The sequence below is a fragment of the Sipha flava genome, unplaced genomic scaffold, assembly GCF_003268045.1.
Source record: "Sipha flava isolate LNK unplaced genomic scaffold, YSA_version1 176_pilon_pilon, whole genome shotgun sequence".
Taxonomy (NCBI): domain Eukaryota; kingdom Metazoa; phylum Arthropoda; class Insecta; order Hemiptera; family Aphididae; genus Sipha; species Sipha flava.
The window spans coordinates 378,553-400,071 of NW_020272062.1; the positions used below are offsets into that span (position 1 = coordinate 378,553).

General features: G+C 33.1%; 1 protein-coding gene across 1 annotated transcript in view; it reads right to left on the reverse strand.

Moving 5' to 3' along the window:
• LOC112680333 (transcription factor Adf-1-like) overlaps window positions 1-17,937 on the reverse strand; it is a 25,184-nt gene extending 7,247 nt beyond the window's left edge. The window contains exons 1-2 of the mRNA XM_025550389.1: window positions 17,275-17,937; window positions 11,423-11,804 (exon numbers count right to left, since the gene is read on the reverse strand). Coding sequence (XP_025406174.1) covers window positions 11,423-11,804; window positions 17,275-17,443 — 551 coding nt within the window. The 5' untranslated portion in view covers window positions 17,444-17,937. The remainder of the gene's footprint in view (window positions 1-11,422; window positions 11,805-17,274) is intronic.
• Between the last annotated feature and the right edge of the window lie 3,582 nt (window positions 17,938-21,519).

Genomic DNA, 21,519 nt, shown 5'->3' on the forward strand with positions numbered 1-21,519 from the left:
TAGTGCATATTATAGCGCATATTTTACATTTTTTCGGTGCATATAATAGCGCATATTTCATGATTTTTTAGTGCTATAAGTCTCGAGCCCTGTTTATATATTTATGTAAAAATTGAAGATTCGTTATCCGTTTTAAATGAATATTAATTTTACTATTTTTACCATCGGCATGTGCCGTTTTGTCAGCTAATCTTCCCTTAAAACTAAAAATGCCGTACAGGGCGGATGACTACCATCTACACTCGTGGTTCTCAACCGGTGTGTTGCCACACTCTAGCAGTATTTATTTCGGACCTGACCCGGGGGTAATTGAACATTTTCAGATATGTAGTATGCGCAGGGCCGTATTTAGTGCAGGGCAAGAGGGTATGGGCCAGGGGCACAGTTCTAAAAGAGGCGTATATTTCAACACTACTTTTGTAATATTTTTCACGAAATATGAAAAATATGTAGTTAAAACAATTTCATTTGATAATTTCATAGATAAATTTGCCTCTATAAGAGCAATAAAAGTACCATTGTAATATTGTATAAAATAAATTTAAAATCATTTAATACAATTGTGAATCAAAAACATTCGAAGAAAATTATATGTTTTTATAATGTATTGATTGAATACATTGTATTGATTGATATATTATTTATATTTTAAAGTAATACAAATAGTTATTAAAGTTTATTAGTAATTATTACTTTGTATACTATGTTTTTATACATGTTTTATACATCTCAAATGATTTTTTGTATAAAAATCAACTTTCCATTGTGGGGGGGGAGACGAAAATATATTAATTTGTCAGGAGTGCCACCAGACCTCAATACAGACAGAGTATTGTAAGATGGCTTTCCAAAAGAAAATGTTTGTGTTGTTTTTTCGCATTCTTTACTCTATTATTCAATTTCTCGATAAAATTGATTCTGTCTTTAAGGACAATTAGAAGCAACAAAAAATTGAAATTGGGTAGGTACCTCACATATATTTTTGAAAAAAATGATTGAAGTCAATTTGAAGTTTTAAGAGAATAAGATGAACTTTATCAAGGTCAGAGGAATAATTTCCTTATTCATTTTTAAGTTCGATCTTTACAAAACAAACAAAAATCGTCAAGAACTGAGTCAATTTCCGAATCTCAAGTCATGTTCAGACGCAAATGGTTTACTTCCAAAAAAAAAATTCTAATTTTCACTAATCATATTTTGTAGTTCAAGAAATACATGAAATCAAGATTTCAAGACCTACTTGAGTTAAAAATCTCTAATTAGATTTTAGATCCATTTTCGTTTGAATCTGTAGATCTCGAACCTTATTTACAAATAAAGATTATCAATCTTAAACACGACTGTGAAACACAACTTACTTTTAAGCTGGTTGGTTATAAGCTAGCCTAGGTCAAGCTTAAGGACATTTACCCACAACTATGGAAACAAGTTAAATGTTTGCTTCTTTCTTTCCCGTCAACGTATCTAGTTGAAAAAGGATTCAGCGTTGTTGATCAGATTTTGACAAGGCCGGGCAAGTTAACGATTTTTATTAACTCATTAAGTCATTTTAAAATAATAAAGTTAAGTTAAATTAAAAGTTACTTATATTATTTTCGTTATCTCATTAAGTTAAAAGTTAACTCTGAAAAAAGTGACTTAACTTTAATTTAAAGTTACGTTACTTTTTTTAATTTTTTAACTTAATTTAAAGTTAAAATTTTCTAATTTGCAAAAATAAAAAATTGCACACATTTTATTAGTTTTTATCTGATTTAATATTTTATCTGATGTTGATAGTTGTTGTTCGAAATAAGTTTTTTAAATAAAGCCACTTCAAATGGTCTTCAAACATTGTAGTTAAAAAAAATAAAATAGTAATAAAGAAATAATAAACTTTCACAGAAATATAATAAACTAATAAAGTTTTTTTTTTTTTTTTTAAAAAAATTGCCTTTTATTAAAAAATAATTATAGCAAAGCGATTATAAAATAATTATGTATCAAAAAAGGAAAACAGACAAATAAAGAGAAAAAAAAAAAATTAACAGACAATGTAATTACATATTAGCGTTATATGAGGAAGCCAGCGGTATGAATGAATTGGATAAGAGAACGGATGATAGGGATGTAACGGGAGTTAAGAAGAAGATTAGAATCGGGAGAAATATAGCCTAAAGACGAAAGAAAAAAGAAAAGAAGTTGTCTATTAGTTATGAGAGAAGGGCAATTGAAAAGGATGTGATCAAGATCGCATATCGATTCGTCGTGATGCAGTGTACAAAGAGGGGAAGAATTTAGATTAAGTTTAGAAGAATGGTGAGGAAGTAAGCTATGACCAATGCGAAGACGAGTGAAGGATACGATTAGGTGCCTAGAAATCTCGAGGTCTTTAAACCATGGATGTTTGGGAATTGAGGAAACTATGTGTCTATGCCATGTAGCATAGTTATGTGGTAGAGAGTCCCAATTAGTTTGCCAGGCATTGCGCAATAGTTTGCAGTGAATCGGAAGAAAATCAGAAGCAGGTGTATTAAAAGGAGAAAAATAGATGAGGGATTTTGTTGAAAAAGCTAGGTGGTCGGCTCGCTCATTACCGGCTATACCGACATGACTAGGAATCCAGAAAAACTTAACTGTTTTATAAGCAAGACTAAGACGATATACTAATAAAGTTATAAACTAATAACAATATATTATAAATTTTAACGTGATGTGAACAAAACACATGCTAGTTAAATAATGAAATAATATCAGAAATTATACCACAGTTGTTTTGTAATTAATCCCCCATCGACACTCGCTCTCATGGTATTTACTATTTTCACAGAATATTCTTAGGATTTCCATGGGATTATAGTGATTATACAATAACAAGGTTATAAAAATATAATGGTAAAATATAGCCCATGTAATGACTATTAAAGTTATTTTTCATATTATTTTCGTCTAGAGGAAATTCATATTAAAATAGTAAATTATAAATATTCTAAAAACCTCATTTAACTCGTCATTGATTGCGCGAAGTAAATAATCTCCCAGTCTATAATAAATATATGTATCCACTTCCTTATCTGGAAAACGGATTTTTAACTCTGAGTAGCTCATCAAAATCCCACCATTATTCAATAATGACATTTATTTCATAGAAAACTAGTTTGATTCGTTGTACACAGCCGTGTAAAGGTCCCCACACAATGCCGCGGTGGCGATATTAAAATCGCAGACCTGAACACATTGCGGCGGTGGCAGTGGCGATTTTTATCCAGTACAAACATAATATATTTATAAATAACATACAATAATTATATAGTTAATTATTTAATTCCTTTGTTAAATTGACGATTAATCTATATAGTACGTTAGTAGGTACTATATTAAGTACTTATACTATTGTACATATCATATTCATTATATATATATAAATATATATAATATTGTATTGATTATTTTTATATGAATTATTTTTAATTAAGTTAAATAGTATATTAAACTATAACTGGAATAGTTTCTAGGAAATAATCGAAGTCTAGACTAATGTGCACCATATATATTAGATAGTATAGGTACTAATAGCGTATATTTGATAAGTCAATTGAAAATACCGCTAAGCGGTGGCGATAAAATCGAGCATGCTGCGGTTTTTATAAATATCGCAGCGGCAATATTTTACCGCGGCCGAATTACAATAGTATTGTGCGGACTTTATTACAATACGTGTGTACAAATTTAACGCCACTGCATAGTGGGATATATTCAATAAAATATGGCCAAAATTAGAAAAATGAATTCAATATCTGGATAAAAGTGTACATAAAATTACTTACAATGTAAGTCTTACATGATATCTTATAATATTTAGTGATATACAAGTTACTGCGATAAAACCATTACTACAGCGATTATATTTATGATGTAGTCGCAACTCACGGCTGTACGGTGTAATCGACTTATTTCGTATATACGCAGGTGAACGTTATTAACGTCTATTATTTTATTAATTCATTAAAATTGGCAAACATAGAAATATGGATTGTATAGCTGGAGTTATGTAGGTCATTTTATAGTAATTATTTATTTTAATATATTTTCATAATCCCTTTTTATTACACGTTATTCGTTTCATATATGAATTAGGAAGTCTGTCAATGTTAAGATTGAATTAAACATAATTATAGTTTACTTCTGATTGTTTCCCAGCTGAATTTTTTTTTTTTTTTTATTTATAGATAATATTGTTAGTTATAATAATTACTTTCAAAAATCTGCGCAAGTTTGCGCCTTTTTTAGTTATTCAAATTTTAATGTCGAAAAAATTTGGAATTCACAAAATACGAGTGGTTTAAGATTATTTTATTTTTTTGTAACCGTTACAGTACTATATATATATAATTCTGGATACTATAATTGTTGATAATTATTTTTCTTTCGTAGGATCTCGAGAAAGTCACATGAGTCTAAGTAGAAGATATTTATTTAATATTATGGACGAATATCCATCAAAAAACTTTGTTGAAAAATGTAATTATTTAAAAAATCGAGTTATCGAAATGACTAATTCAGATAAATGGTCAGACCAAATAAAACACATTTTATCGCGTTTTACTTCTGAATTAAAAACTAAATGGATTAATTGACAAAGAAAGAGAAAAAGGAGATAGATTTTTTTTCAATACATAATACTTGGTTGAATAGCAAAATACACTTTCCTATATATTCAAGTTATATAAAGAAAAATAAAGTGGTAAACCAACTATTCCATTTATTAATTCTAGTGAACGCTCTAAACGTAAAAAAACCGAAAAATTAGGTAATGAGAATAGTACGTTAGAGCTGCCATATGCTACTCAAATGAGTCTTCGTTCACTTGGACAAAATGATGCTGCAAATGTAGTGAAAAATGTAACTCAAACGACCCCAACTCGGCCACTAAAATATAAAAATGCATTTGAAGATAGTTTAAACTAGATAGTCTTACAAAAAATGAAGTTCTTTCTATACTCGTTGAGGCTAAAATGACTAAACATCAATATAATATTATAAGAGACAGATAAATATAACATATAACAGACAAATAAAAAAAATTGCAAACTTTATCTACCTTATTATGTGGTGAGTCAGGCAAAAAAATAATATTTTCCGGATGCACAGTTTATCTCTATTTCAGAAAATGTTGGTGAAATTAAATAACAATCATTATTGAATCATACTATTCAGCGTATTCTTATAGTACAATCTGATGTAATTAAAACATTGCCATATATACAGTTAAATAAGTTATTTTTAATATCGAAAAGGGGATTTTGACGGAAGTTCAGGTTAAGTCAATACAAACAAAAGTTTGACGACCAACGTAATTTAAATAACGATAATGGTTCAAATGCCAGTATGTTTTTAACGTCTTTTGTACCTATACAATTGATAAATGGTGGTCCTAAATTTAAAATTAAAACTATTATATGCCAGAATCCACGACCTTCTTCACCACGATTCTGTAGACCTATTAGACTCCAAGTTTGCCATGAAACTACAGAAATAGCAATTAATGAAAAATAATATATAGAAGCACAAATCAATGACTTAGATTCAACTTCTGTTTTTATAGATGAAAAACAGTTAATAATCAAACATTTATTGCTGTTTACAATGATAGATGATAAAGTATGCAATGCTATTACGTCAACAAAGTCGGCTGCAAAATGTTATCTCTGTGGAGCAACATACAAAGAGTTTAATAATATAGATGTTATGTTAAAAAAACCAATAACTTTGTCTAATAGTAACTTTGGTTTATCCACATTGCATTCATGGATAAGATTTTTTGAGTGTTTATTACATGCTTCATAGAAGCATGATATCAAAAAGGCGAGTCGAAGAGAAGATAAATCAAAAGTAGTTGAACGCAAAAAACGAATTCAAAATGATTTTAAAAACAAAATGGGACTGCTTGTCGATTGTCTAAAACCGGGATATGGAAGTACAAACGACGGAAATTCAGCTCGAAGATTTTTTTGAAAATCATAATTTGTCTAGTTTTATAACGGGAATTGATATAGAAATAATCAACAATTTTAAAGTTGTGTTACAAACTATTTCAAGTGGTTATTATATAAACATAGAAAAGTTCGAAGCGTACACTTTAAAAACTGCAAAATTATTTGTCGAAAAATATCCTTGATACTATATGCCAACAACAGTTCACAAAATGTTATTACACGGTTCAAAAATAATAAAAGAAATGGCCTTACTTTCAATTGGAATGATTTCCGAAGAGGCGCAAGAAGCTAGAAATAAGGACATATAAAAAATATCGAGAAGGATTTTTTAGAAAATGTTCAAGAAGTAAATTGATGGAGAATATTTTGAATTTGCTTCTCATATTATCTGATCCTTTGATATCAAGTATGAGACAACTTCCACGAAAAAGGATACCAAATTTTCAAAAGAAGTGTTGGATATGCTTTTGCCAACATCGGATGAAATTATTTAACATAAAATTGACACGAATAATGACACCACTAGTGACTCGTACGTCTTCAAATTAATATAATTATATATATTTGTTATTAAAATATATTTTGATGTTAATAAATAGTTATAGTTGAATATAATATGGTTATATAATATTATTACATTTTGGCCACAAAATATCGAAAATACCCCACAGTGCACCGCCACCGCGGCAGTATGTGGGAACCTTAAAGAAAAAAATTCTGTTTAGAGAATATTTACCCCGCGCGACTGAACGTTTATTTCGAATGACCAAATGTAGGAAAAAAAATCATGCGACCAGCGACAGGTTTAGTAATTTGCATTATTTTTTGCACTAAAATTAACTTAATTAAGATACTTTTAAATAATATTAACTTAAAGTTGACACATTGATCTTAAAAAAAAGGTAACTTATTAAGTTTAAAGTTAATTTGTAAAAAAAGTAACGAGTTAATTAACTTAATTAAAATTAACTAAATATTTTAACTTAATTTGTGATCTGTAAAATGTAGTTGTCCGAAAAAGGATATCACGGCTGATACCAGTGCTCCAGCAGTGGTACCAATTGATAACCACAATATAAAACCATAATCTCTATCTATCTAATGCAAAAGTTTATTGTGATCGGATCGAAATTGAACACGATGTTCCGCGTCGAATCCGATTATCAGACCACTGCACCATAAAAATAATGATAGTATTATGAAACAAACTATTCAAGAGTGTTGTAAAAAAATGTTTAACTTTACAGGTCTGTAACTTGAAAACTAAGTTCGAGCACCAAATTCTGTCTTCACTATCCTTTATAGTACACCAAACTACAATGTTTCAAAAAAAAAAAGTGTCCGGTAAAGTATATTTATATCCTTAATTTTAACTTTTAATTCGTTAATGCCCAGCCTTGGATTTTGACTAAACAAAGAAATCGGTTGGACATTTGTAACAAAGGTGATATACGTTTAGCTTTGACCAATATCGAACCAGACATCGCAACGTTAACAACTACTCATCAGGCTCAGGGCAATAATCACTGTTCTTTTATTTAAAAACAAGTTTTAATGTGACATTTACTGTTGTCTTGATTAGAATATTGTCTTGAAATCTGAGACCGTATTGGACAGAGCAACGCACATATCGTCCTAAATGTCCATTCGATTTCTTGCTTTAGTTTTTATTGTGACTATTGTAGAAAATCCAGACTCACAGAGATAGGTAGTAGCGAATAGAAACCAACATCAGTCACCCCGTGAACACCCGAGTAACCATCTATGGATCTCCGGTTAAGAACCTATAATCTAAACTGTATGTCTCAAAATAATTCATTTTGTAATTCTCTACAAAACGAATATGCCGGAATGAGCAAGAAAGTATTGAACATTTCGTTTCCTTTTTCAACATAATTTTAGTGTGAATCAGTATTTTCAACATTAGAAATAACAAAACGCAAAAAATGGCCTACGCTAAAAGATATTAAAAATAAATTACCGCGTAAGTTTGTCAGCCATTTGCCCACCACTCGAAGACCTATGTTCAGTTGCCGATCACAAGAATCGCATACATTTCTTTATGAACTAATATTGTTTATTATGATACTTTTATTTTTTTATGATGTTTTTTATCTATAATATTTTCTTTGGACTGTTTAAATTTTAAATAAATTTATTTATTATTTATTTTTTAAAATTTCAATATTTAAATGTATTAATTTACATGGGTTTGTAAATTTTGCTGTTTCGAAAATCTATCAATCGTTTTAAGTGTGTCGCCGTTTTTATGGATTTAAATTAGGGTGTCGGTAGACAAACAGTACAACAGTAGCCAAAGAGCATAGTGATAAGAATCATATATTCTTGTTCAAACCCATCTTAAGGATTCTTAGAGCCTAAAGCCTGGCTCAACCATCACAATATAATACGAGTATAAAAAAAGAAAATTCATACCAAGTTTGCAAAGTGTTGGTAAATATATATGTTTATTTTTCCAAATCTCAACCAATCAAGGTCATTTAAATGCATCGATAAAATTAATTATGTTTTCTTAAAATAAAACTTTTCAACAATGAATTACCAAACACCGCATTTAATTAAAATTAAATTTATTCCACTTACAGGCATACAAAATAAGAACTTTTTTTTTTTTTAACTTTATTTTAAAAACATACAATCTGTAATTTAAATTTACAATAAGCATGGATGCGGATACAATGATTTACTTGACATGCGACGCTTGAAAAAAGAAGCCACCCAATAGCAACACTTTATAACAGAAGTTAGTTTAATTTATAGTTATTAATTAATTTTGGTTTAGATCACGACACCATCTTCTCTTTAATCTACGCGGAGGATTGCCAGGAATGGTGTCAGAGTTTAGTGCTGATATTAAGGGATTAGGGTGGTTGGATAGTCGTAAACGGAATCGCTTATATAGTAGCCTTGCAGTTTCATCTACTGTGTTAACTCTTAGGTCGGTATGTAGAGTGTGATTTGAAACATAGAATGAAGCATTTGTAATTATGCGAAGAGTTATGGACTGAAAGGTTTGAATTTTGTTTATATTGGATTTTTTGGCAGCTCCCCATAACTGGATGTCATATATCCAAATAGGCATCAATAGAGTTTTATATAAAAGTAGTTTAGTTTTTATGTTGAGTTTTGAGTGTTTGCCGATTAAGTAGAAGAGGGATTTACGTCTAGCGTTTAAGAGAACTCGTTTGCTTTTAATGTGGTCTGCCCAGGTTAGACGTTGGTCCAGAATTAAGCCTAAGTATCGAGAGCTAGTAACTTTTGAGATGACAAGACCATTAAAAGTGATAGGTGGTACAACTCCTTGTTTTAAGGTAAAGGTTAAATGAGACGATTTAGTGTGATTAATTTTTATTTTCCATTTCATGTACCAGGACGACATGTGATCTAAATGAGTTTGTAGGTTATAACCAACCGTTAAAGGGTTTTTATGTGAGGTGTAAATAATTTTGTCGTCCGCGAAATCCGCAACAGAAGTGTGATGTGTCGTGGGTTGGTCTGCCGAGTATAGATTAAACAGAATGGGAGATGAGATGGCACCTTGGGGGACTCCTGCAGCTTAAGGGGGTTAAAGTTGAAATTTCACAGCCTACCTTTGTTGTGAAGTAACGGTCTTCGATATAAGATTTAAAGAATAAGTAGTAAGGAGGGGTAAGATTTTTTTCAATTTGTACAGAATGCCGGGATGCCAAACCTTATCGAATGCTTGTGCCACGTCGAGGAGAACAGCTGAGCAATATTCTTTTTTTTCCAGGAAGTTAGTTATTGAGTCTGTTAGCCGATGTATTTGGTAGATGGTTGAGTGGCCTTTGCGAAAGCCAAATTGGGTTTGTGGGATGGTTGATACGCTATTTATGAAGGGAGAGATACGTTTCAATACTAATTTTTCACAGATTTTAGCGAAAAGAGGCAGAAGACTTATTGGACGGTATGAAGAAGAGGTTTCAGGCGGTTTACCTGGTTTTAAAATTAAAATTATAATAAAAGTTTTCCACTGTAGAGGAAAGTAGGACAGTCTTAAGATAGAGTTAAATATATGAGTGAGGTGTGTAATCACTTTTTTGGTAGCTGGCAAGCTACTTCATCTATAATAAGGTCTAGACCAGGAGATTTTTTTGAGAGGAAACAGTTTTATATAATATTGTAGTTCGCCAGGTATAAATGGTTTTGGAGGTAGGTAAAGAGGAAGGGGAAAATTAGGGAGTTTTCAATATATTCTTCAAAGGCGTTATTTACAATGTCGTGATGTGATTGAAAGACTTTGGTTAAGTGTGAACGAAAAAATTCTGACTTTTCTTTATCCGTTTTGCACCAAGTATTATCTTCTTTTTTTAAAGGGGAATTTATGGGCTTTTGCTTTAAGCATTTCCGATTCGCCTTCCAAAGAGAACAATTTTTTGACGTTAGTGAAGAGACCCAAGAATTAAAATCGTCGTTTCTGAGTTGTTTTAGAATTCGTTTTAGTGAAGATGCGAGATTATTAAATATGTTTTTATCGGATGAGAGTCTAGTGCGTTGCCAGATAGCTCTAGCACGTCATTAAAAAAAAATATTCTTCGATAAAAATTAAGTCAAATTCGTAAGATTTTACAAACTTATTGTCATGACTTGGAACGATCGTAATTAATGTAATATTAATAATATTTAATAATACCTGCATTAGTTGTTGAATTTAATTAATTAATTCTGTTTAGAATACCTAATCCAAAAATGTTTAAGATAAGGCACATAATTGCTATTTTGGTTGAGTATTTCAAATTGTCAAACTTTGTAAATTGCCTTGTTAAAATAAATAATAACGTACAGGGATACCTATAGGTTTAATAAGCAAATAATGCTCAGCCCCCCACTAATTTCACCAAATTTCCGCTTATGAAAGTAGCCCTCTTTAAATTTTTTTAGACTGGGACAAAATGGTCTTGTTGCCCACTGATGACGGCCCTGTACTTGTTACTCGACGAGTCAACACTGATCCGAAACCCGTACCGTCACTCGTTTTTCTCTCGATATTTGCAAACACCCAAAGGCGAAACTAGGGATTTTTACTGCAGGGAAAAATTTTAAAATTACTCCCTACAATAGACCAAGAATCAAATACCGTTCCCTATAATTTTTTTCTAATAATTTGCATACAATAATACTAATTGAGTTTTAAACACATTATCAGTAAACAAGTTAAAAATATCAAACTAGCAGTCAACAATAAACTATTTACAACGAAAATTACACTCTCCACAATTTTACGCCAGGGATAAAACTTCGTTTTCCTCCCCCTATTCCCGCTACTGCATACACCTACGGTGGTATCACGACGAACAGCGGTCTCGGTGAAGAATCACACATCCTGGTCGCCCGCGTAACGAGCTGTGGCAGAGAGCAGTAGTAGGGGGTTGCCGAGAACTGCGCTGCTGCGGAGGACTCACGCTTACTTGTAATTGGTCGCGACGGCCGCCTTGTACCGCTGGTCGCACAGGAAGTGGATCGATCTGTCCAGAGCGTCGTGCTCGCTGCTGCATGCCTTGTCCAAATTGAACTGCTCGTACAGTAGCATGTCGGCCGTCTGCTGGTCGTGCGCGGAGTCGCTGTCGTTCGTCTTGTCGGCCAGCGAAGACGTGTCTTCGTCGTTGCTGACTCCGCCGTTCTCGTCCTCGTCGCGGAATGACACGTGCGGCAACAGGAACGCGATTTGCTTCTCCAGCTTGTACGGGCGCATAGCCGCGGCGGCCGTGTACATCTCCAAGGTCTTCTTCTTCTTCAAATGTCGAACGAAACCGTCCCGTAAGGTTTTCCACCGGACTTTCAGTTGTTCCACTGAAACAAGATCCAGATATTATTGTCACGGCCGTCATCTTACATTTTTTTTTTATTTTTGGCTTTCTTTGATCGACCTACGTGTTTTTTGACCTACGTCAATTTAGACCAGTGTCTCCCAACTTCTTTTATAGTCCAGTAACCATGCGATCCCCATATCATTTTTATTTACATTCTCCGTTAAAGATTTTCAAAAATCTCTGATTCACGCTATTAAATGATCAACATTTATTTTTATTTCAAAAAATCGTGTTGTCATTTTTTTGTTGAGGATAAAAAGGTACAGATCTAAGAGTAAATAATAAAGTATAGGTTGAAAATACTTATTATTTTACCATTATTTTCCTCTCCATCTATAAAAAATATTTTTAAAAAAATTACACTTAGAGATAATATATGGGATTGCGGGGCTGAGAAGAAGATATTGGTAGTGTCAGAGAATTTATTTCATTAAACGAATTAAATGAGAGAAAACATGGTTTTAAATCGTGTTATGCTTAACTACAACCATAGGCATGTTTATGAGGAGCACCGGCCTCCGCGGCGGAATGTGCCTCCAACAAAATCATGCCAGGATAAAAAAGTCATGCTATCTGTACTTATTACTAACAGTTTCAGTAAATTACAGTACAATAATACAATGTACGTGTTTTTATTTTAGTTTTAAATGTATTTTTATTATTCATATCTAGAAAAAAAAAATAAGTCTCATAATTTAAAAATTTGTTGCACCACTTGGGCCACCACCTAACGTCTAATTATACAAGAATATTGAAAACTACAAAACACTGAGCATTAGTCTCGGATGTATATACACCTAATAAATCACAATATAGTATGTAAGTACCGAAATAAAAAAATATAAGCATTATAAAATCATACTGTAGAAATACTATTTTCATAAGATACTTTCAAAATTAAACTTCCATTGTTTTATTTAACGATTTATTTATAATTCATCGAATTTTTCGAAATCTATATTAATAAAATATTACATATCTTAACAACAAAATAATTTTTCACGGTTTAAAAATTATTACACAAATTATAAAATACATGTCTTAATTTTAATTAATAATGTAAAACTGAACAAAATATTTGTATAAAATAACAATAATAGTTTCCAATACGTTGTTAAAATTTTTGTGGAAATTGTGAGGTAAAGAAAGAAACCAAATAAAGAGGCACCATACTTATATGTAGTTCTTTTACAGAAAAAATCCCTAGCTACATGTTAGTACAACAAGATCCAGTACTATTACATTTTTTATACGGGCATAAAGATAATTTATCCTATTTTAAATCAAGTATTTCCAGTTTCCTTATGGCAAGATTGATTTTTAAATTTAGCTATATTAAATGTTGAGATTTGATAGTCAAATTTGTAAATAAATAATAAATTAATCAACATACGTAACAATTACGAGAAATCGAAAGAAAAACAAATAAAATTAAATACATGGACAACTAAAATTACTATTAATTACATACAATTTTAAATTTATTTTCCTCAATAAAACTCAAATGTATCCTTTTATAATGTTAAATATAAAGTATTAATGATAATTAACGACGCAACTTATTTGAGCGGATATTGCAGAAATCATACGTCTCATACGTCTCAAATGTCATACATGAAGAAATATCAAATAGTATTTAATAGGTACTCAAGAGTTGAATTTTAAGCGGTTAAAACAAGTTTAAGAGGGACTAACTTTTGCCAAGTCTTCCTCCTTTATTTGCGCCAGTGAAAATATAATATACAACTAATTGAAATTTTAAAGCTATATATCTTACTAAGAATTTAATTAATTTAACATATTATTATATATTAAGTTAAACTGTATAATAACTAACAAATGTATGATATAATACAAAAATGGTATACTGCCTTTTTTTTAAAATACGACTAAATTTAATTAAAATGCATTTATTATAATTTATAATATTTATTATATTATAATAATTTATTTAATCGAAATACATATACGAACTAATTTATTTAGAGTACATTATATGATTTATTTGATTATTTTATCTCCATAATCAATATGCGACAGTTAATGTTACGTTAGTTACAGTACAGTTTAGTACAGTTAGTACAGTTTATGTTACGTTCTAAATTTCTATTATTAATCGATGGCAAGTATGGATGAGTTTAAATATTATATTAATATGGAGTTTTGACATTAAAATTATAAACTAAGTTTAAAAATAAAATAAATCGATTGAACTTTTATCAATTTTTTTTATGTAATAGAAAATACGTAGTTCTATAATCATTCAAGGGAAAATAATTGAAGTGCACTTATTCCGGGATTAAAAGGAACTCTTTTTACGCTACTTTACTTTAAGATTTCCTCTGAACTTGTACTTCATTATTGTGTAATTAAAAAATAATGAATAAAGTTAAACAATCATAAAAGTCACAAGTTGACCACTTAAATAATATAATGTACCCTTTGTTATTTTTCTCACTAACATCGTCTAGATGCTAGATTCTCGGTTGTATAACCGTGGTAGTATGCAAGAAAACAATTATTTTCAAACACAAACACATAAAGATAGACGTATAAAATAATAGTACTGTTACCGTCACGTGTTTACCGAGTAAGTTAATGAAGAGCGAATATAACAATTTTATTTGTCCTTTTTAGATTTTGAACAATTTATTAGTTTTTCAATAATTTTTTTATTATTATTATCACTTTTCTTTATCGTATATCAGTAATATTATAATATACTATAGTATAGCAGGGGGAGGATAAGGTTCCGTGATACAAGTCTTTTTTTCTTTTTCATAGATAATAAATAAAATCACACATACGGCTAAACGCATGTTTGACAAATTATTTTAATAAAATGTGTAGTTGTTTCGGAAGACTTTTTTTGCGCACATGCGAATGGAATATATTTCATTAACATATAATATATAATATTGCACTATTTTAACTCTATGCTCATTAGTTATTATTAAGTTTTTCCGTTATCGGCTATATACGCAAAACATGACTGGGAAGCTGATAAGCGCTGAAAAAAACAGCGAAATTTGAATTTTAAACTCATACTTCAGTTAAATAAATACCGAAAATTAAATTCATGGCAGATTGTTGTTTAATTTTGTTATAAACTATAATAGCCACCTATAATAAATTCCAACGCTATTTGGGAAATTCAATTTTATATCGATGAATAAGTTTTGAATACACAAATGATATCTATAATATTATGATGCTTTCGAAAAGTTAATAGTACGCTTCTATAATCAGATCCAAAAATTAGTTCGAATCCGTAGAATTAATATCCAAGCAGAAAATCAGCTGCTTGAACAAGTGGACAATTTTAAATAATTAGACAGCTCAATTGATCAAGACCGTAGATGCATCATAGAAATAAGATGCAGAACCACATAGTCAGAGTCAGCGTTTATGAATAAGAGAAAATTGTTATGCTCAAATAGTACGATTGGGATGATTAGGATGACGAAACGCTTCATAAAAGTATTCATATAATTATAATCAATGTACTTCGATTTTACTGCTTTGGAGTTTTTATAAAAAATGAATTACTTTCATTTTTATTTTTCCTTGTATACCGACAAAAGCCACTTATAAGTTAATTCAAATAAACGTTGAATGCTTATGGCTAAAATCACTAAAAATTTAACAATAATAGATTAGGTATTTAATATTTCAAAAATAAATTAGTGTAACAGTGATGATACAATAGAAAAGTTATTTGAGACTACGGAGGAAAAGGCCGGCACAGGTAAGTGGAAATGATAAATTTAGACATTATTGAATCCATCGTGTGTCTATGTGTTCAAATGTATTTTATTAAATATGACTTTATAATTTCAAGACTTTTTACAACCAGCAACTTAGTACCCAATCAACAAATTATACCAAAACATCAAGAATAACCAAACGACTCAGTCAGTCGATAAAAATCAATGTATAATGTATGTAAGTATCTATCATTTATGGTGAAAAATTGACGTTAATGGTGCAGGTCTCGGCAAATCAGGAGAACAATTTATATGCAATATTCTTTTATTCGATAAAAATCGAAACTTCGACCATGCATCCCTCGTATCCAAGGTGATTGCACGCACATAAAGAGCATAGTAATTATAGATTACACCCTGTACACGCAGTCACTAAGCCTCGTCCTGTTTATACGTATACAAGTCTTCTTCTCATTCACCTTTCTTCCAAATATTTGGGGTCGGCCACCCTTATCCTAAACTTCCACGCACACACCAACAGACCTTTATCATTCTCAATCGTATCCAACCATCTCTTTTTTGGTCTTCCTCTTACTTATTTACAAGTATATGAGTAATAAAAAAATATACACATATAATATTCTCTTTTGTTTTGTTAAAAATAATTTTCCACAGGATTGAGGTCATGATGATAATCTATTAAATTTTAAGTAATAAAAGTGAATAACTTTCGACGATACTGTGTATAGAAATTAGAATTTGTTTGTTTTGTCTCGTTCAAGTGCAATAAAATGTAAAAAGGCACCTATGTAATGTAGTAAAGTAATGCAGCAAGGGCCGAGGAGGTGAAACCCCTTAACATCCCTGATGTTTATAACCCTGTTATATATGGGGCAGCTTAGAAAAAATGTCATGTATTATAGTTGTACAGTTATAATATTTAAATACGAGTGCCACGTGCGACAGGTATGCGAGATTTCAGTGAATTTTATAAGGAATTTTCACTGGGCGACAAAAAATGTTTTCCTCAAAATAGTCAATATAATACCATAGTACGATTATAGTATTACACGTTTGTTTCGCATTATTTCGCCTAATCTTTCAAAATATTGTCGAGTTTAATCACTGGGCGACATTTGTGTCACCTAGTTAACTAGTTAAAAAATGCACGGAGAGATTTTGGCGGGAACACATGTAACACAAAGATGATAATCTCGTGCGCGCGTATTGAACGATCTCAGCGACGAGTATCAATCGTCACGGCCGTCAGCGAGAAACGGTTTAAGGCGTAAAAATTCGTCGCGCTGTTGCTATGGTGGTCGCGCAAACGGGTATGCGTGGCGTGTATCTGCGCGCGCTAAGGGCGAACGATATCGAGAGGGGTGGAGAGAGTGCGAGTTCGGCGTAATTGTTACTTCAATAAATCGTAATTATTTAAGTGTGCTGCCGCAGAACTGCTGCGTGTACGCACATTTCCACGTTTATGGATAAAGATAATATAATAACAATAATAACAAACTTGATGTATAATAATGACCACATTTTATCACTGAGGGCTGAGGTATCTCGGAACTATGCACCACGTAGTGAAGTCGGCTACGGATACTCTCAAACCAATAGTCGAATGAATGACCGCCCGGCAGTTGCTACAGAGCGATACATCTCTATGATTACGCATGACAACGAAATGATCAAGACACGTATATATATATATATATATATACCTATATATACCATACTAACCGGCCTGTTTGTCCTGAGAGCCGACCACTGCGGAGGCCACCTCTTTCCAAGCGGCGTTCTTGGCGCCGAAGTCCTTAAACACGTGCATCGATTGATCGTACAAGACCGGCCTCTCCCGTACGGCGGCCAACAGCTTTTCGTCGCGCGCTTTGCTCGCCGCCTTCTTCATGTCACCGCACCGACAACGGTGGCGCACGTTGCCCGACTACAGTTTTACGCGCGTGCGGTGGTCCTTACGGGTGCGATGTATGAATAATTATGAATTAATTGTTCTCGCTTCGACAAGTGCACGGATACAATTATGCGATTACGTCGCAAGTACAGATGTGCGGCGTACAGGGGGATGATGGCCGCGCGATGCACACAGTTTTCGAATCGGTGAAAATACAGTGCGCGCGCGCCCGGACACAAGACGACGTAACACTTTTCGACGCGACGCACGGACAACTGCGACTGCGACGGCCGCGACGGTAATAAAAACCGTAAACATTTTCCGCCGCAGCGGCGGTCGACGTTATGCGCCGCGCGCAGTAAATATACGCGCGGCGGCCGACGAGGGAATCGCTAGGCGTCGTCGTCGCGCACGTACGTGCGTCCGCACGCACACACGTACATAATATCGTACACGCGCACGCACACAACGTAACGAAACGTGCACCGCGCGCAAAACTCGACTCGCGCCCAACCGACGGCGGTGACCCCCTCCCGCGCGTGCGTTACATTATGCGTGTGTACGCGCGCGTTATACAGAGTGTGTGTGTGTGTGTGTGTGTTCGAGCGCGCGCGCGCGCGTTAAAAGTATAATGTCCGTGTGCAGGCGCGTATGCAGATAAATATTTTGCTGGGGATTTTAGGGTTTTCAAGGGCTATCTTTGGTAACGATGATTAACAATTAACATAAACCGGCGGAAAATTCAATTCTGTCGTCTAATATCGGTCTCGTTTAAGCAAAATTTGTAGTTATGGTAGATGGCGATTACAATTATTACAATATTAGATCGAAAGAACAATCAGAAAATAATATAACGAATACATATGAATTTCAGTCACAAATTGTTGAGCAAACGATTTTTCAATGTAATTTGATGATGCACCATATGCTCTGTATCTTTTTATTGCATATTCCGATCACATCTATCCATAATTTGTATTTTTTCATCATAAACAACATTTTTTTTTTTTATCAGACTCTCTATAGGTAAAACATCAAATAATTGAGAGTTTGATTCGACTAATTTTGTTAATTTGTGTTAGAACGATCCTTGTGATGTGTCGTTGTTTTAGTAATAGCGATGGTAATGCATTTTAACTCCCTCTTCCCCCCATACATACATGCATACACACTCATACACCAACTAAACATATTGAAAAATCGCTTGGTATAAAAGTCACAATAGATAATCGCGAAATAATATTGTTGACATGTAGGTCTATTATTAGGACCGATCGCATGTTTTCATCAAGAGTAAAATACCAAGTCTGTCACGTGGACCAAAACTACTAATTGTAAATTGTAAAATATGTATACAAAATTATAATTATAGATAATCTTATAATTTTGGTAAGGGGTTAAACCCCTAAAACCCCCTTGTATATGCGGCAATAAACGTAGGTATCTGATGTGAGTTTGATTACGCACGTTAAATTGTGTGTGTGTGTGTGTGTGTGTGTGTGTGTGCGCGCGTTATTTGTGGCTGTGTGCGCGCGCGACGTTGTAACGCGACGCGCAATCGATTGCATGCAGACGCAGAGCGGCGGTGCGTTTCGTCGTCGCTATACGGCCACGGCCACCACCGCCACCGTTGGTCGAGTAGAACGCGCGAGCGGACGCTGGTCTACGGCGGGCGGATGGACGGACGGATCGACGCGCGCGTGTTCGACAACAGCGGCGGCGGTCGCGGCGGTGGCGGGTGCGAGAGAGCGACGGGTGAAGAGAAGGCGCGCGCGTTCGCGTCCAATATTGCGTTGTGCGCGCGCGTACGCGTGTGCGACGTGCACCCACACGACGCTCGCGCGCGCCGAAAAAGCTACGCGGCGATGGACGTGGAAGCCGGGAAACGCGGGGACGAGGAAAAATAAAAAAATTCAAACATGCCCCTTTCCCTTCGCGCGCTGTATAGGTGGTGTGTTCATTGCTGTGTGCGTGTTCTTCGTTTGCACTCGCAACATTTTACGGCGCGCGTACACGTGACAACGACGACGTCAACGTGTTCCATTTATACATAAATATTTACTGCATTAAGTATGTGTGTGTGTGTGTATCAATGACGGTTATAGGGGGGGGGAGCGATAGGTGGATCGGCGTCCCCCTTAGGATTTGGTTTTTTTAAATTTTTTATATCGCTGGCCCATCAACATCTGTCTGCAAATTTTCAAACTCATGATTTGATAACAAAATATTTTTCCGTCTTAGCAACGGATAATATGGGGGAGAGTTGACTTTATTGATGATCCCTTGAACATCATGAATAACCGCTACTGGTGTGTGTGCGAAGTTGGCATTTTTTCTTTTTCCTGATTGTTTCGCAATTGTTCAATCCCCCACAACCCCCCCTCTCACGATTTTTGTTGAGTTCAAGTTTTAAGATAATATAAATTATTCTATGAAAATCTTACTCATAATAAAAAATATCATAATATCATAAAAAAAATAAAAAAATTATAAATACACAGAATGCACACAATGCAAATCATTTGTGTAATATTTGTATACAAATACATTTATTGTATCCTATAGACTTGTGTATATCGTCTGTACAGCACGCGTGGCATCATGCGTACACTGCACACACGCGCGCGCGCGCGCGCACGTTACAGATTTCGGCTTTTCCCCTCCTACCCGTAGCCACCGTGAGTTTTTAAAATAATCACGTTTTAACTTCCCTTTCCCCTGCCCATCACTCATAAACACCCTACTTCATCGTCACGCGCGTCCGATATCGACACGCGCCGCTACTACTAACGACGACAAATCCATATTTCTAAATTAATATTATGTACATACGTACCCAGTGAGGAAAAACTCAATTAATATGCGATCGTAAACAGTTACAATTACTGTATTCTACACATGTCCAATCGGGGACGTTGCAATAGGAGATGATAAAATCCCTCGAAGACATTGAAATATTGAAATTTGTCAGTTATTATATAGTATATTTTTTTAAAAAAAAGCCCACAAAAAAGTTTTCTTGAATACGATTACTGCTGTAACATAATAAAAGAGCATATAAACTATTATTCATTTAAAATCGGAAATACGTGCAAAACAACAATAATGATAATCTCGCTTTATAAGAGATGGCAAAACACTCAAAGCATGAATTTGAACTAATTACATTTGATTCATACAACCAAATAAGAAAACAAAACTCAATGGTTCATATAAAAATTGTTGGTGTGTGAATTTTTCTTGAGCTTTTTAAATTTGAACACAAGCAAGTTATTAAACATTTTAAAAATTCAAAATGTCCTTTAGGCCTAAAATATTTTATACTATATCAGTGACAAATTCCAAGAGGGGGAGGGGGCAAAATATTTTTCACATCATCCTTAAAAATAATTCTCATAAAAAAAAATTTAAAAATCTATTTCATGTAATATTAAAAAATTTTATTTCTTTTTAGGACTTATAACAGAATACTTAAAATAATATAAAACATAGATATATTATCAGATTTTTGATCCACCCCCTCCATCGTAGGACCACCACTGAATATATTCATATAGTAACTAAATAAACTACCGGCTTAATTACCCGGCTTCGCACGGATCATTCTTGGTCGTGACATAGGTTTTAATGGGTTATTACTTTACACTATTTAAAGCCAAGTTTGGTGTAACTGTTGGTGGTTATAAAACAAATAAAACGAAAGTTCAAATGAATCAGTATAGCAATTTTGGTGATACGCTGAATTACCGTATTTTCTGGTTCCAATATTTTTTAAAATCTCTTCTTATTGCATGTATTGAATATTGGAGAGATCACTATGTCAAATTTCGAATTCATATAGTTTTTTAGATGTAGCGATGATCAATGAGTGAGTAATACCTGACGTTGTCCGTTGAGAAAATTGTGAGTGTTCAACTCTTTTTGGATGTTACCGTTGAACCTATGACTTTTTAAATATAAATCACCCAAAATAATGGTTGAAATATTAATTTGTAATGTATTATAATAAGTAAATATTAAATATAGCCATGTCCATCACACCTTGCTGTAAATTTTACTATATTTAAGCATAT